Here is a 17,799-nt window from a genome sequence, read left to right on the forward strand (position 1 = left end):
TTTTTCCCCATTTTTTTTTTTTTTTTTCTCTCGTGACCGTACACTCTTTGAGAGCGCACTCTCGCCACACGGTTATAATTGTTGCTCCGTAAGCTGAAAAAAAGTCTCGCGGAAAAATCGAGGTCGAAGGGAACAAAGAGGAGGACCTTTGTTCTTGCCCATTTTTATTTCTTTTCTCCTCCCTGTCCTGCACACAGCGAAGAGAGAGATTCTTACTACGGATTCGTGGTATCTTATCGAGAAAGAGGGTAGCGGGAGAATCTCGTTGTTTACCTGATGTATTAGACGTGCCATTAACGACGACGACGACGACGACGACGCGACGCGATGGAAATCGACAATGTGGTCCACGGATAGATCATCGAGATTTCCAGGTTCAGCGAGTGAACCACGTGCTCATCATCGTCTCGATGCTTTTTTCGAAATTCGTCGACGTCCGATCGAAGGAAATACGAAGGAAACGACGATTTACACGTTTCTCTGTACTTGTCCGTGTTCTTCTTACACGACGTATGTCATTTTCCTGATATATTAACCTTTCGTACTCCGCACGAATCGATTGACAATGTGCCTATTATTTGGTTTTGCTTTCATCGATAAAGCGATGGAAAAGAAAAGAAGTTCACAGTGCACAGGTAAATTCGTATCATAGATACTTATTAGGTACTTTCTTTCTCCTAAATATATGAGATTTGGCTTTAAAATACTCCACCGTAGAAAAGTGCTGGGATCGTTAACTGATCATATTGAAAGATTTTGCAAAGGGTGGAAAGCTAGCAGATGTATTTAGGGAGCAGCGTTGTTAGCACGTTCCGTGCCCACTAAAAAGCAAAAGTTCTGCTATATCAGAATTACGTAATGTTCAATATATTAACATTTTAAATACGATTTTGCTAGCTTCACATAATTGTGAATAAAAGCCTTCGCAGGTTCCTCGACTTTGAAAGAACGCGAATGGTGTTTCTTTATCGTTCAAAAATTATAACAGAAATTTCGTTTGCTCGTAGAGAAGAGAAACTGCAATCAGTCACAGTTTTTAGTTCGATCTAAAAACTAAAGACCAATAACGAATAGACTGCAGGTATATTTCTTGGTATATCAGTAGAATGATATAGTAATTAAATATAATATTGTAGTAATTAATAAAGCACGATTAGAAGGATATACCTACATAAATATACAAATTGCGTAATCTCTAATCGTAAATAAACAAGATGTCTGTTGGTTAAAACAAGGCTGAAATTGTTACACAAAATATTGCAACGAAAATAAACGAAATCAAAGGGAAACTCTCGAATATACCTACTTTTGGCCCAAAATTCAAACAGGAAGTGCATATCGGAACATTTGTTTCAAGAGTGACGCTAAGATCTTCCTAGCGCCAACTTTTTAACCTTCCCCATACTACGAGTCCTTCTCTTCAGCCGACGAAGTGTTTGCTTTCGTGTGTATACGATCTTGGACCACGGGGGACCCGAGGGGCACGGGGCGCGTTAAAATTCCAAAACCTACGTTCCCACGTGACCCGGACACAACGGCGCCACGAGACATCCGTTCGGAATCGAGATTAACGTCTGCCCACGAGGAAAATCGTTCGATTGACAATTTTACATCGTACGGACCACGTGTGTACCCAAAAAATCGGTTTCGTTCACCTTCTGTGTCTGATTCGCCCAACATTTTCCTATTCTTTCTCTCTCGTTATCCTAGTCATGGTGCTCCATTGTAGGACCACTATGTGTCGTTAGATGCTATCGTGCTCGTAACTTGACGGCAATCGATAGTTTCCTCCGAGGAAAGGAAGGAGAGAGCTGCAGCTCCTCCCTCTCGACCTTCTCGAGTTCCGTGGAGACTCGTTTCCGACGTACTTTCCTGGTGGTGCAGGTGATATGCGGTACCGGTGGATCGTCGTTGGAAGGGACGGTCGTCTGAACGGCGTGCGACACGGGATCGATCGAATGTACGCGACCACGCGACCACTAGCCGATCTCCGGATCAGGACAAAGCTGAACCGTGTCCGGGATGAGGCGTTCGAACGTGAAAGATAATCGGTTAATCGTGTCGAGAGATATATCTGAACCAGCTGGCTAGATGTACATCGTAGTAACGCGAATGTATAGTAGTACGATCTAGTAGTTAAAACGGTGAAGTTCGAAGTCGCGGTTGGATAACGATAGGAGATACCTGCATGCGAAGACAACGATCTGGGAGATCGGAGGAAACAGTGTGAAACAGTAGTGAGGAGCTGAAGTGCGACAGATACGTGAAATTTAGAGGAAGAATAATCAGAGAAATTTTAGCACAAGTGATAAAAGTGCTCGAATAATTAAAAAAAGAAAGCGCGATAAAATCAAACACGACGAATTACGCGAGAGATTAAAGGCGCAAGCTTTGAAAACGCTCGCTAGGAGAACGTTCAGCAATTGAAAGAAAAAAAAAAAAAAAAAGAACGAAAGAAATTAATTACATTTCAAAGAAGCGAATAAATTATCGACGATTCATCGAGGATAAAAATCCGAGATAAAATTGGAAGAGTGTAGCGGAATTGTATAGTAGAGAAAAGAAATAGAGAAACAAGATTGAACGAAACGTTTGAAGGGATAATAAGGTTAAAGCGTGAAAAAGATAAAAAGGGGCGGAAAACGAAAAAGGCAGAAAAGCTGGCGTCCAAAGCACGTGAGGGTGGCTCTCGCGGGACTCGGACCCGTCGACGAACAAATGGCGGCTCGTTGTCCAGCCGAGGAAGCGCGACGGGCATGCAGTGTGGCCTGTGCGCTGTCGTTGCGGGACTTTTCCGTCGAGCCATGTGTATCGCCGGCAGCAGACGAGGTTCCGGCGAATCCTGCTATCAGGAACTTACCGATGCCGAAGGGCGACGACATTCGCAGATCGCACCCATCGAGACCGGTCTGACTGCGGCGGAGATCGCGGAACACGTTATAGAGGCCGTTGAGGCTGTAGAGGAGGTGAGACTACCTTTACCACCCACATATCTAAGTACTCTTACTTCTTACTTCCCATTGTTTTTTCTTCGTCCGATCGTTTCGTGATTTTTATGTAATGTTTCGACCGAACGAATGTGGATACACGTACGAGTCATCTAAAAGCGCTGTCCGGACTCTGAAGGAGCAAACATTTGTTTTTGATAGTCCTAGTGTACCAGTGAAGTACGTGTTTTAAAAAAAGATTAGAGTTTTATTGATTTAGTACAGGGAAGGGATATTGAATAGTATTGGGTACTTTTACTTTTTAGTTTTCAGGATGTAAGTGTTTCTTATTTTTCCAACGGATTCGGAAAAATAGGATACTGAATTAGAAGTAATCGATATTAACACTGCGACTACTATTCCTTAATACGTACTTAAACATATCATACGCAGTTAATTGGGATTAAAGTAATGTGGTAATAATAAATAGCTATATGTAGCTAAATTTTCGATACGATAAAAGCAAACATTTTAATATCGAAGATAGTTATACGTGTTGTTAGTAATTGTAAAAATAAAAAACTGATGCCAGTCATTTTGACAGGCTTGGTAGTTGCGGTGTTATTGGATTGTTGAAACGAATTGAACGAATAGCGTGTGTGGCACGTACGATACTTCTTGCTAAACAGTTACTTTGTCGCTTTTTCTCGTGCAAGATAATTGAAAGTGTAACAAGCAGAAGTCTGTACAGTCGGACAATTTTGTACGTTACGGTTGTTTTAAACATAAATAATTAATTGCTAGCTCTATCTTTTTTTTTGTTTGTAACTGTTTCCAAATTTAAATGTTGTTAATTCAACGATTGGTTGAATCAGACTAGTAAAGTTTTCTTACCATTTATCCTCGTGAATCTAAATATTGGTTGAAGAAAAGATTGATTAATTCTTCCAAATACAATATACGTGTATGCAATTCAACGTAATTTTCAAAATAACGCGACATAATGGTATAACAATTTAACAATTTTTATAAAAGTTACATAGGATAACTGCACCTAACGTGGGACAGTTGATTTTAAAGACGAAATAAGCAAAAAGAGGAATAAAGAGACTTTCTTTTCAATGAAAATAACGTTAAAACGCGACAATATTGATAAATGTTCGTGTGCTAATAGTTAACTATGTAAAAGTTTAAGTGGCGTAAAGTCACGATGAAAGGTATTAAAAAAGTCAAATCCGGCGAGTTAAAAAAATAATACTTAAGAAATTTGTAAAGAAATCTCAAAAATCTTTATTTTTACCATGAAAACTGAATATCTATTTAAGTAAAAAAACAAATAAAGAAATATTTTCCATTTGTTTCAACTTATATTATATTACATTATATTCTATTATAACATATTATATTATATTATATTATATTATATTATATTATATTATATTATATTATATTATATTATATTAACGTTCTTTATCTTCTACACGTTGAACACACGAATGACGCACCTGAAACACATTAATCGTGATCCCAGTGAAAACAGCGAATACATTGGACACATTTTTCACTATTATTGTCTCTTTTGTAGTTGCCAACACAAGACAGATACAATTCTGTATCATAGTCATCGGTAACAGTATCATTCACATGTTCCGTATTACGTGAATACTAGATATATACGAATACATACTAAGAAGAAAATTAATTTCACGGTAAATTTCTTTTGGACACTCAAAAACAAACGTGTTTCACGATAAATCATGCAAAAATAATATTTTCTAGGTTGTCTCCATTAAGAAATTTTGCTACTTAACTTGCTTCTCAAGAATTTTGTTACGCTTTCAAACACAACGATCAACTGCATTCAACGACAGATTTTCAAATAAAGCTGAGATACCAATATGCTTGCCTCTTGCTTTTAGCGAAATATTTTACGCTGTTGCCGATTGATTTTGTTAGTTACTGGCCGAGATATTGCGCTGTTCCATATTGAGTACAGTTGCCCTATCGTCTCGTCAGTTTTGAAAAGGTTAAAGCAGATATAAGAGAAAGTTTATTGTAACGAGAATTCATGTTCGGTTAAATCTAGCAGAGATTTGTTAGGACTTGCAGCTCTTCTGAAAAACGATCTAAATATCTAAGAACCGACGAGTATTTATACTGTCGCGTACAATTTTAACGATAACCACTTGAATAAACGCCGATGACTGAGAAAATGTCAAGGATCTGGAAATACTTCAAAATCATCAATATTCAATGTGCCGAATAATGTTTCGAGTCCGTTCGCTATTTCGAATCTCGAACATCCCTTCCCCCATACCATACCGAACGCGCCTCTAAATCCAAATTGCGACGACATAACAGCCACTTTATTTTGTAAATGCAGCCCCTTGCCAATTCGATCCTGGCTCGCGTTTCGATGTCAGGACTTCGTGTTTCGTTTAGGAAATGCCCTAGATGCAACCATTGCCATGATTAATCTAGTCCCCTCCCTATTTTTATCGTTCATTATTTTGATATCCTCGATCTTACGATCGTCACACGAAATTACCAGTCCATCTCCAAATTTCGCACTGTTCCCACGTTTAAATCGCGTAAAGGGATTGCAGGTTAAATCAAACTCGCAATCGTGTTTTCAAAGTGAAGTAGTCGAGAACGAATAATATTATTCGAGTTGATCACCTAGTCGAATTCCAATTACGAAACGTTCGATGGAAGGGAGCCAGTGTTCGTAAAAATACTCGCCAGACCGATACAACGAAGTAAACATAGAGAGCAAAGTGTACTGGTTGGAACAAAGGGGTGCAATTTTCGTGGCTACAATTTTATGTCCAGTATAGTTAGAGAGAAGAAAAATCTCAGCACCTTGTTCTTAGAAAGCAATCGCGATGAATTAATTTCGAATAAACTGCAAGTGCAACTCATTCGTTACATCTTGATACAATTGTACATTTCTTGACTTGTTCTTTGATTCGTACGTAAAAATGTACTTTAGGCTGCTTTCCATCCAAGTATATTTTAACTTTGATTTAGTCCCTATCGTAAAGTATAGAGAAGCATACGCAACGTTATTATTATTATATTATTTATTATTTATTATTTATTATTATTATTATTATTATTATTATTATTATTATTATTATTATTATTATTATTATCGATGCATCAGTGGTGGTTTTTATTCGATATTTCAACTCTTTGCATGGTCGGATTATCCGGAAAATGTCAATTCCTTTTTTCCTGCCCATATATTTCATCCTGAAGTAAACGAAACGATATAATGCTAGACAAGGAACAACTTTTTACTATAATAGAAAAAATGAAAAGAAAACAAGCTTATGAATTATCTTAACGACATTCGATCGCAACATGTTTAAAAATTGAATTATCTACGATACACACGTATTCATAATTAAAGAACACATAACCCACTATCGCAATTTCGCCGCGATTGGATCTCGCTCTCCCACGTAAGTAATTGTCACAGAATGGTCAATGTGCGTGCGTCATGTCAACTTATGAGAGTCACGAGCTGCCCGTATCGGGGATTAATTTAAGATCTCCCCATATTACGAAGGCTACTGCACTTTATACAACGCGAACTTAACCGTAGCCGAGTTTTCGAGCCTTTATCATCCAACGTTTCTGTCAACTCGCTCATCGAAACGTTCCAGCACGTGAAACTACGAGCACGTGAAACTACGAGCACGTGAACCCTCGATGACGTCGTCCGACCAATTCTACGATCTCGTTGATATTTCTTCCCCGCGCTATGTAGTAAATACATAACGACTACATACCTATCGTGTCCGCGTTCGAAATCACGATAATCGACTTTTAATATAACCGTTCACGTGCCACGGTGGTCCTGCCTCTCTTACGTCATGGCCGGTCGAGTACGCCTCTCTAACACGGACGAGTTTACGTCGAGCGTGTAAATCGAGCCTTTCCTTTCTTTTCCCATTCGCACCTTATCCGTACCTCTGCGTGGCGAAGTTTACACCCCAGCGAGTCTAGGTCAGGACGATGACGACAGCACCAACGTTTGACCTTAAAGTCTAATTTTAAAAATTCCCACCAGCAGGAGAGAGCGAGGAAGGAATAGAGAGAAGTACACGAGAGATGCAACGAACGAGATATATGCGATCGCCACTCGATGAAACAACAAGCATTATCACATTTATCAACGCGACCGATATCAGTAGCCGGCGTTGTTCGGCAACCAAGATTTTTTCACTCGATAAAGAGAATCGAGGCGGTGGAGCGTATCCACCGACCTGCTTTCGCGGATCCCTGAAAAAATTTCATTCTTAACACAGTCGAGGCTGACAACAATTCCTATTCGTACAATGGCCAGCGTAAATAAGCATTCCAGCGCTTATCATAGAATCGTTCTACGAATATATCGTGTGTATATTATACGAAACTTTGTGGAATGTTGTTAGCACTTCAGTAAAGAACGACTATGGTGATTATACTACGATAGTAAAATTTGGTACGAATTTCAAGATGTATGTAAAAGTTAGAAGATCCTTTTTTCCGAACTTGGTAAAAAGTTAATATATAACGCGAATAGTAGTCTTAAATGTACAATTCGTGCTAAATATGCTACATATTTTTGTTCCTTAATCGTACCTGTTTGTATAAATAAAAAGTATCCCACCCTTGGTGATTTTTGCGAAGAGTATATTTTCAATAAGTATCTTTTAACTTCTATATACATTTCCAAGTTGCCTCCAAATTTTACCAATGTAACAACGATAGTCGTGTCTCGTTACAGCGTTAAGGAAATTCCTAAATGTTCTCCATATAATACGTACATGTATATACAAAAAATTTTCCAACTGCGTTGGAATACTTTTTTGAGTCACTATATTTGACCAAAGGGATTAACAACAGGGCTCTAAAAAGGCGTTAAGGAGCGAAAAAATTGATTTTGTATTTTTCGTGTTTCCTTTCATCGGTAAAAGTATTCTCTTTGCAATGGAGCCGAATCCATTTTCCTCGAATAAAATTATTGACTTGGCAATTCACCATTGGAATCGTGCATTAATAGCGAAAGTAAACAATTTAACTTTGAACGCATTTATCTCAAAAAGTCGTTTTCGCATGCCGATCTCTTTTTTTCAAAGCACGTCGCATGGTATTGAGCGAAAAATATTCGCGAAGTTACACGCTTGGAACCGAATTAATATCGACGCTGTGTGCACGATATAGCGAAATAGCTCGTAGCAACCACAACCTCGCTATCCGCTGCCTCGTCAAAGTAACACGCGTGTCACATGGTAAATCAACCCCCTAACCACTCGACTAGCCTGTTAACGCATTATCACAATCGAAGGGATTTTGCAACTATAAGGAGTCTGCTCGGAGCAGCTAATTTTTCGGCGATTTGGACGAGTCGAAAAAAAATTTACTTAGTAGCTTCATTCGAAAGTGTCGTTATTTAGATAGAAGTCTCTCAATTCCAACTACAACAGCTGATGGTGGCAGTGAATTTTTTCACTGTATTACTGACAATTTATATCACTCTTCTGTTTTCGATAAATATGATTTAAATATCGGAGCTACGCCATTCCTACACCAAAAGAGAAATAAATTCAAAGTAGTAGAATAGAAAGTATTCAATGAAGCAATGAATAGAAAATGGATGGAGATAAATTTGGAGATTGTGTATGGGATTTTATTCATGAAACAGTAAACGTTGATATTTGTGATCCACGCGAAATCATGTTTGCACGAGGAACTATTAGAAATACATTCTCGTGAAATTATGCGTAAATGCTCTGAATCTTAAACGTTATTTCATCGTGGCTCTGTTATTACTAGATATAGAAATGCGTATAATACGAAAAAGTATATCAAATATTCAAGGTATAGCGCTTTCTATAATACTTCGTAGGCGAAACACTTCTCTACCGAGATTTTACTTTTTTAATTATATTCTCAAGAATATGAATTCGCATGAAAACACGCAGTTTTATCATCACGATATCCATGGTTTTACGAAGCATTCTACTTTTTCTTCGAAAGAGCTGAATCATAACAGCCTCTACGATACAGCAAGCTCTTAAAATCGGTCAGGCGTCAAACTTTAACTATGTCTATGACGTATGAAATTGTCAGAAGTGCGAGAAGATAAGGTCCCGAAAGTTCAGTGAACGTTATATAAAGCGCACACGTAATAACCTGCACCTGTAACAAGCAAATCAAATTGGTCAAAGTGTCGAAGTTTGACTACCAGAACGTTTCTTCTATGTACAAACGAATTGATAGAAATTTTACGAACCTTTCTTTCTGTTGATCTTTTTTATCGTAAGAATGATTGCATTCATGATACACGCAAAATGAGGCTTTCACGTAACAGTTAGATTATTGTAGATCAGTTTTTCAGGAATCCAAAATTACACACCGATTTTTTTACTATACACAATGTGTCGTCGTTAACTCTTGCGTTGCTCGAGGATCGATTGTATTTATATTTGATAATATCTGGCTCATTTCTCTCTTCAAATATCGGTAACTACAGACTTTTGAATCAATTCTAAAAAAATTTATATGCAGCACGATATACATATAATCGAATTAAATTTTATGACAAACATTTGCATCGATTACGAGCTTAATGGTATTCTTGTAAGGGTCTTGTAGAGCAAGAGCGGTATTTGAATAGATGCTTCCGCATTTACGAGTCGAGCGTTTTCGTTTGAATACAGATAATGGATTGTTACAGGATCGTAACAGGAATTACAATGGCGATTCGTTTTCTCGCTTCAAAAGTAATCTTAAAGTGGATCGTTATTGTTTCTTTCTTCCACATGGCTGTGCAGAATTGCTTGATCAAAATTCCTGGCCGTATTCCGAATATCAGTCATTCTTTTCGCGTTTTTAAACTCGAATGAAACGCAACAAAGTTACGTGGAACAAAGGAACGATACGAGAAACAAGTTCTGCTAAAATCTGAGTAATTTTGCTAACGCAACGATCAACACTGCGAGGATGTCGACACGTCCCGCTACGAAATAAAAACCAAAGTACAAAACTCGCGAAAGATGCATACAACATTCAAAGGTTTTTCATTTTCCAACTTTTATTCGTCGTCGTAATGATTATCGGGGCCATCAATCTCGATTTAAATGTTAAAATAGATGCGTCCAATGTATAGCAAGCAGATCGAGATCCTTCGTTTCTGTAGTCGTGCTTTTTTGTTGTTTCGTTTCAAGAGCTTGTAACCGAAGTGAGTTGCAAGTTTTTGCTCAGCAATTTTTTTGTCGTTTAATGACACCGCTACTATGAAAACAGTAATTTATAACTAAATTAATGGATATTTATAGATTGACGGAGAACCTAAGCGCGTGGAATTTTTACAATATTTGAAGTATCTTATAACATTTAAAAAGTGTAATAAATGTCTAATCAGATCTTACTTTTATAGTTACTTTTATAGTTCCTACTATAGTTTGTAGATCTTACTTTTATAGTTATAATTAGTTTATGTTCATAGATATATTTTATATAATTTTGCACAAATCTCTTCGGTACTTATCGATATTTATCATCTCCATTGTATTTGTTAGTCATGGTTGAGCATTTTACGTTAGTACATTATATCTGTACGTTTGTAGCAACAGGAAATAAATCTAATCGAATAGACCGATTCGAAATAAGCAATCGCGCGACTGGACCAAAACATTTTCAATTCAGAAATCCACGTACATACGTGTTTAAAAAAAATTTTAACAAATACACGTACGTTATTGAGCAACATATCTATATTAGGTAATTTGTATATACAGCGATTGTGTATGCACGTGTGTATCAAAGATACGTTCGATGCTCGATCGAAAGAGTTAGACAATTTTCACGAGAAAAATTCGATTCGATTCCGAAACCGGTGATATACCCGACCCATATCGACGAGTATCATGCGCGGACAATGTGATTTCTCTCGTAAATCACAATAATTAGCGATATAGTAGTTCGGCGAAATAGTCTGATCATTATTTCGCGGAGCACTTGGTACACGGCAGTTAAGACTCGCGTGCTCGTAAACTACGCGAAACAAGTTTATGAGACGGGACGATAATACGGTTATCGCAACCGCTGTGCCTGACCTACCCTCGAAAATAATGTAATCTTCCCTCCGCCTCGAACTTTCAACAATCGGACAAGAATTAACAGTAGAACAGAGACAGACGGACATGGCGAAAAAGAGGAACTTTAACGAGCATTCACGGAATTACGTGCACGTACAGGTGCTGCTGCTCAAAAGTATCTCCAGTTATTTTAGCAGCTCACGATCAGTGTAGATACGTTAACATGCTATGAATATTGTACATAAATTACGTAACCGTCACAGGTTACTTTTTATAAGGCTAAAGCTTAAAGTAGCAAAATTAAAACGAACAGTTCGATGAATTTCATTAAGTTTTATGGATTTTATTTATATTGCATTTGATAGATTTCATGAAATATTTCATCCGCAGCATGAAATAACAATTATAGTTTTTCGCGTATATCTTCGGTCTGTATTTTTATTTCTCCGTTTATAATATTAAGTGTTCTGTACATTTGTTTACCGTATTGAGTATAAGAATTGTCCACCCTTTTTATACAATTTTTTATAATCCTTTCCTGTGTGAGATACGTTCGTTGAATTTGCCGATCCATGCGAGGACTATGCAATTTCAAATCTTTTCTCAGTGCAATTAAAAAAAAAATGTCAAACGAAGAAAGTGAACGATACAAATAGTACTATGTTTGTAATGCTATATTTTCATCTTTGTCAGAGATCTAATAATTAGACTTCGGATGCTTACGCAAAAGCATAGTTTCATATATAACTACTATTTTCCATATTGCATATGCTTCGCATATTGTCTTAATTAAAGAGAATATGCGTACGTATGTTAAATATTTCTTCCATGTCTATCTCGTGGTTGTATTTAATTCCGATCATGGTTGGCTATGTATATAATTACAAGTCGGAATATGTACGACGCAAATATTCATAGATTGTATTACACATTTGATGTATGTACTCGGTAATTGCAACGAATAAGTTCACACGAAGGTAGATGCAATGTTAAAAAGAATACTTGTTTGCGCGACGTGTGTAAAATTGCGAGTATAAACGCGCATCGTAAATTGTGGAACAGCCAAATTACGCATCGCAATGATATTATAAATTGTAAATTGCAGCGAACGTAGATATGTATTCGTTTGATTTTGCGTATTCGATTTATTAAAGTTCGCTAATTCCATTGTTTTTTCAAACGAGAATGCATTTTCTACTTTACATAGATCAAAGTCTCTCATCATTTCACGTAGAGTCGAGTTTAAAATAAATTGCAGAAAAAGTGGAACGAACCTCGAGGATCTTGTTTATTAACGCAAATCGAGATAACGAAACGCGAAGCTTTTTCGTCGTAAGATCTGTATCGTTATTGAACGATAAAGTTTTTTCCATCTATGTAGATCCTTTCTTCCTTTTATGTAGTTTTCAGCTTCAATTTGGTATACTGGAGGTTTTCATTTGGCAATATCTTTCGCTTCTTTTTTTGCTTGCAAAACTGCAGCGCAAAAATCCTGTGGTCAAGTGTAACGGCAAATACTGGAAATGTTTTTCGATTGAAGCAAACTTGTCGAAACCTTTGAAGAGCACGAAACTCGAAGCATACCGATAAAAAGCTTTTTGCCTCTGTGATTGGACGAACGGAGATTTATCGTTCTTGGTAAAGAATAAATAAAATATACATAAGTATACAAAAGTATATACTTAGGAATGTTTTTTCGACGATGAGAGTCGTTAGAATTTTATTCCGGATTTATGCCCTTACTTCTACCGTGAATTTCAGTTTATTTTGTATATTTCATGCTTCTGTATTTCTTTTCAGAACCAAAATTGCATCAAATATGCGCACATATAATTATATTGTATTTACCGTTTATGAAGTAAAATGAGGATATAATAAATGGAAGAAACTTTTCAATAACAATTATACTAATATAATTTTTTTGTAATCACTTGGAATCACACTTCTGTAATCATTTGGAATTACACAAGAACCTTGAAACGCAATTAGAGGATAGAATAATATTTTTAAATGCTAATATTCTTACTATCAATATTCTCGATTTTGGTATTTTTTAATATAATAACAACGCATTTCTTATATGTTGATATATCAATATAGTATAATTTTAATAACATAATCAAACCACAGAGAAAGATGTTTCGCGAGAAATTCCCATTTCTCTTCTAACTCTTTTTTAACAAATTATAAGTACGACATATTGACAAATTATCATAACATCATTGGGCCCTCTAGTATAGTACCTATGCTGATTGTAAAATATTCGGTTAGAACGACATTTTTTAGGGGTCTTCCGAGGTCGCTGGAGCCGAAAGTGAGAGTCGTTTTTCACGGAAATAAGACGTCAAAAATTTCCATCAACCTGTTGATGTGTGACGTCCTCGTGGATTTTAACGAGACCTTTTCTAAAACTTGGTGCTCTTAACCTACTGTGTGGCACGCTCTGTATGCATTTGAATCGCGAGCATTGCACTAGGTTTGAGTTATTTTTTAATTAGTTAGCGTTCATACAATGAGCGCCAAGCTATAAGTGGCAAAATTAGCTTACCGCTTACTAACTTTGAAAATTTAACATTGCACAGAATGCACAGAATGCACACAATACGAGAAGACGCATCTAAAGCATCTAAGCTATAATGCTTTCTACCATACTCGATAGGTAAAACAATTTTTTACCAAAGTTCCACATTCCAAAATATATTCTGAAAAATATGAATTTGCACAAAAATCCGCAGTCTGACGATCGCGATCTTGCGCGAATTTCTAAAGTTAAAACTTTTGTCGGCCAAATGTTCGCAAGGACGAATTGTTAAAACCGTTCATTTCCATGAAAAATGATCCTTATTTGCGGCTTTGGCGGCCCGAAATATCGCCGCCTGAAAGCCACATTCAGACCAAAAATTTTGCAGTCAGCATCCTAGCATTGCATCGATGATTTCTAGACAAATATAATTAAATGTGCAAACTCTGAAAATCTGGTAACTGGAAAATAAACATGGCACATGTTTCAAGAAACATCCGTATTCTCAATTGTCTCGCTTCATTTAATTTCTTTCTTCTGAAAAGAAAAAAGAGAAAGAGAAAACGAGAAGACTTTTCGATAAAGCTGTTACCCATTCCTGCATCAAAGTCTGTCGATGGGAGTGCGGTGCATTTATATCTCTAAGAAACAGGTTAAATCCTTTGTCTGGCGAATCGAGATGATTTACCATTGGCGGCGGAAAGTTGCACGCTACCACGGTTCGAAAGCGACTGTGACCGAACAGTAAAAATCGGGTCAATCTCTTATTGGATCTATGAAACGTGCCTTGACTATAAAATAAACGAGCGTTGTGCGTGTAGCGTACTCGAATTCCATCTCAATCAACGGCGTCGCGTAGGCAAATACGTTCCTCTCCGATCGAGGTCAAAATAACGAAACTCAATTCGCGCATCAGTCGTTGTTAAGCAACGCCATCAATTTGCATCGAATTAGCCACGCTCCTTGTTCATTGTGATTTCGATCATTTCTTCCTTTCTTCTTTTTTCTCTTATTTATCGTTTCTCGTTACTTAAGCTGGTAAGATACTAGTGGCCACAATTACATGTATTCTATAAAAACAACCTTATTGTTAGATCTTTCGTGATGTCAAAACAAAAATTGCCAAAATCGTTTATGTAATTTCATATTATAATATAAAAGAACACTGAAGATACGTCAAACGAAAATTTTCTTCTCTCGAAGTTTGGAAGAAATGAAAATTTCCTTTTAGAATTGTGTTTTTGACTGTGAAAAAGTATAAACTCGATGTTAACTTTGTTACCTTTTCGCTCAATATTTAGTGGATTTCCCTTTATTTATGGCTATTTCTGTTAATCTGTTAGGTATGCTATCCACTAACTTATTTAAAGTTTCGTTCCATTTTTTAAATTCAACGATATTTTCTATAAATGACTTCTGTTGGTCGCAAACTTTTCTTGCCAGAGTTCCCCACAGATTCTTGATCGGGTTCAGATCAGGACTCGATGCTGACCATGGTAACAGTTCTATTCCGAAATTGTAAAACCACTTTTTCGTAGCGGATTGTATGGATAATTTTCTGCGTGAATAGTTGAATAATTTTCTATCTTCTATTCCGACCATGAAAGGCAATAGTTCGTCATGTAATATCATGATATCCTGATATCCTATCAGTTTACCCTTTGCAAAAATAATTTCGCTTAACATATCAAGCTACGATCACTGGTTTCTTGGAAATATTAAAGATATAATGCAGAAATTGTGTTTGAGTCTATAATTATTTACAGCATTGTATACAGGTATCTAAATACTATTTCCATGCTTAATAGTTAATGCTATTAATAATTAGTCAGTGCAGTAAATAATTAGTTAGTTATTAATTAGCGAATTAGTACAGTTTTGTATACTTCTATAGGCATTGTGAATGATCTATTTCTTCTAGCAAACTTGCAATTTTTTACACTGTGTTCTATTAATTAGAAGCGATCGTGCAGGCTGAATGTACATATGTACAATTGACTAATTTCAAAATTGACATTCTGGCACGATGTATCACTTTTCCGCTCTAGCAATTGTTTTATGGATACGTGGCAAAATAATCATGGAACGTTGCGCAGTTCAAGAAAAAAAGAGAAAATTATCGAAACATTTTGTCAAAGCAATTCGAGTATTCTTATCAAAATAATTTCGATGACGGTGATGTCGCGCAAGTTACGTTCGCTTTTTTATCATCTGGTATCGTCCTATCATCTAATCTAACTGATTTAACTGCACTACGCTTCTTCCTCTTATGGGGTTTTCTTAAAAGTAAAGTGTATGTCAATGAACCAAACGTAATCGAGCAGCTAAAGGATGCTATCGGAGAATCGATAACGAACATAACTTGCGAAACGTGCGAGAATGTAACGAAGAGCATTCTTCGATTAAGGGCTCGACTTCCTAAGCTCTTTGTCAATGTCATTCTGATATTATATTCCATACATAATGTCCAAGTATTAATGAATCTCTTGTATCGAAAACTGATGATTGCCGGCTGTTCTATCTTATCTAAAAGTTATTGACAATGAAAATCAGCCACCTGTATATCGTATCTTTGTGTCGCGTCTTGTTTCGCCGAATTTGATTCTGTAGCAAAGTAAATATTCCATGGTGTTGTTGACGTTGCGATACTTACGGGCTTTAGGATTCTGTTCTTCGATAAAGTGCGAAGGTGTAATGTTAAGACTGACCTTATCCCCAGTCTAGTTATTTGTGTCTGTTCTTTTCTCGTGAAAGTCATAGCCGGGCTTACTTCGTGCACGTTTCTACTGGATTTATGTACGAAGATGTTGCGCTTCTGTCAGAAGTTATATCATTCTTTTCTTATCATTGTTTTTACGAGGCGTTTATTTTTCAAGTCTTTATTAGTAGTTGGCTGTTAGAGCGTAGTGTTGCTTTTATTTCTCAAGTCTTACGCGATATGGTTTGGCTGTTGGTGGTTTTTTGCTCTAATGGAAACCGGTAGAAGGTTTCATTAAATATTTTATGCACCTGTTTATTGGATGCTGGCTTATTCTACCGATAACAGAGTTTTTTTAGAATGTTCGATAATATCAGTATCTATATTCTTATTTATTAATATCTTCTAATAACCTTCTAATAATCCTTAGGGGTCGCAGAATAGAGCTTGATTTACGGAATATACTAAATCGCACAGCCTTCCATTCCATATTGTACCTTCCTGACCTTACACTCCTACTTTGACGTTACTTTGATATCACTCGATGTTGTTGCTTGGTACTTTTATTGCCAACATTCTTTTATGCTTATTTGTAGACTTATCAATTCAAACCTACTTATTACATCCCAATAGTCTAAACTGCTCTAAACTAATTTATCGCTATCTATAAACTGCGCATTGGATACTTTTCTTGTCCTATTCTTGCTCTTTATCGTCCTATCCACTTTGCTTGACCAGTTCACGACTTAACACTTTGACCGCCACGCCGAAATCACATGTTTCGCTCAGGACGCCACGGGAGTATTTTTATTATTCAAAGCATATAATGGCAAAGTAATAATAAATTGATGATGTAAGACGATATTCTTTCCCAATGGACCGTGTATCTTATTGGTGATCACGGGCGACCACCGTGGCGCCTTGGCAACAGTTGATAGCGACATATTATAACAAGGCTTCGTTTATTTCAACAATCCATTCGCATTCGTTATTTCGTCGTAAACAAAACGTGCAGAATATATTATTGAAACGTATAGAAGATATTAGTAAACAGTATTTGCTCATTCTATATATAATAGTAAAGTATGTGCACACTTCTAACTTCAATTATATATATGATTATATATATGATTAAAGCAGCATTTACGATTATTTTCTAAGCTGTGTTTATAATAATATTCGTAGATTACCCCTCAAAGATATGGATGCAAACACAGTGCACCGTTAGATGCAAGATTCGTTCTCATTTTTTTTATTGATGTTCTGATAAAAATGTTTAATTGTTCAATGGGGCACTTTTTGTTTCAAAGTATCTTCTCTTTATCGGTTATATTCAAAATGCCCTAACTGTCAATTTTCATACAATTTTTGCAATTGTAAGAAGTTCAAGCGCTCCGGTCACCAAAGACCACTGTGGCGTCACAGGAGAAACCGTGACCGGTCATATATGACCAACGTGGCAGTCAGTCAGAGTGTTAAGCAAAGCACCAAGCTTTCGCTTAATATTTCTTCTATATCGCACACGCCTAATCATCGTGTCTCTACACGGACTTGCAGCCA

General features: G+C 36.7%; 1 protein-coding gene and 1 long non-coding RNA gene across 18 annotated transcripts in view; one reads left to right on the plus strand and one right to left on the minus strand.

Moving 5' to 3' along the window:
- LOC100748680 overlaps nt 1-17,799 on the plus strand; it is a 136,606-nt gene that overhangs the window by 35,982 nt on the left and 82,825 nt on the right. For 3 of the 17 annotated variants that reach the window (XM_033324824.1, XM_033324825.1, XM_033324826.1), the window contains exons 1-2: nt 7-1,081; nt 1,425-2,966. The exons of 1 other annotated variant lie outside the window; for it this stretch is intronic. In XM_033324824.1, the coding sequence (XP_033180715.1) occupies nt 2,757-2,966 (210 nt within the window). In that variant the 5' untranslated portion in view covers nt 7-1,081; nt 1,425-2,756. Of the gene's footprint in view, nt 1-6; nt 1,082-1,424; nt 2,967-17,799 lie in introns of those variants that run through there. 13 more of the 17 variants (XM_033324817.1, XM_033324821.1, XM_033324818.1 and 10 more) reach the window with 13 other exon arrangements.
- On the minus strand, nt 13,316-17,229 carry LOC112214088. The gene is made up of 3 exons (XR_004462977.1): nt 16,653-17,229; nt 14,824-16,574; nt 13,316-14,611 (listed from the first exon to the last, which is right to left on the minus strand). It is a non-coding gene; the product is annotated as an uncharacterized LOC112214088 (long non-coding RNA).

Source organism: Bombus impatiens, unplaced genomic scaffold (genome assembly GCF_000188095.3).
Source record: "Bombus impatiens unplaced genomic scaffold, BIMP_2.2 scf_0074, whole genome shotgun sequence".
Classification (NCBI taxonomy): Eukaryota; Metazoa; Arthropoda; class Insecta; order Hymenoptera; family Apidae; genus Bombus; species Bombus impatiens.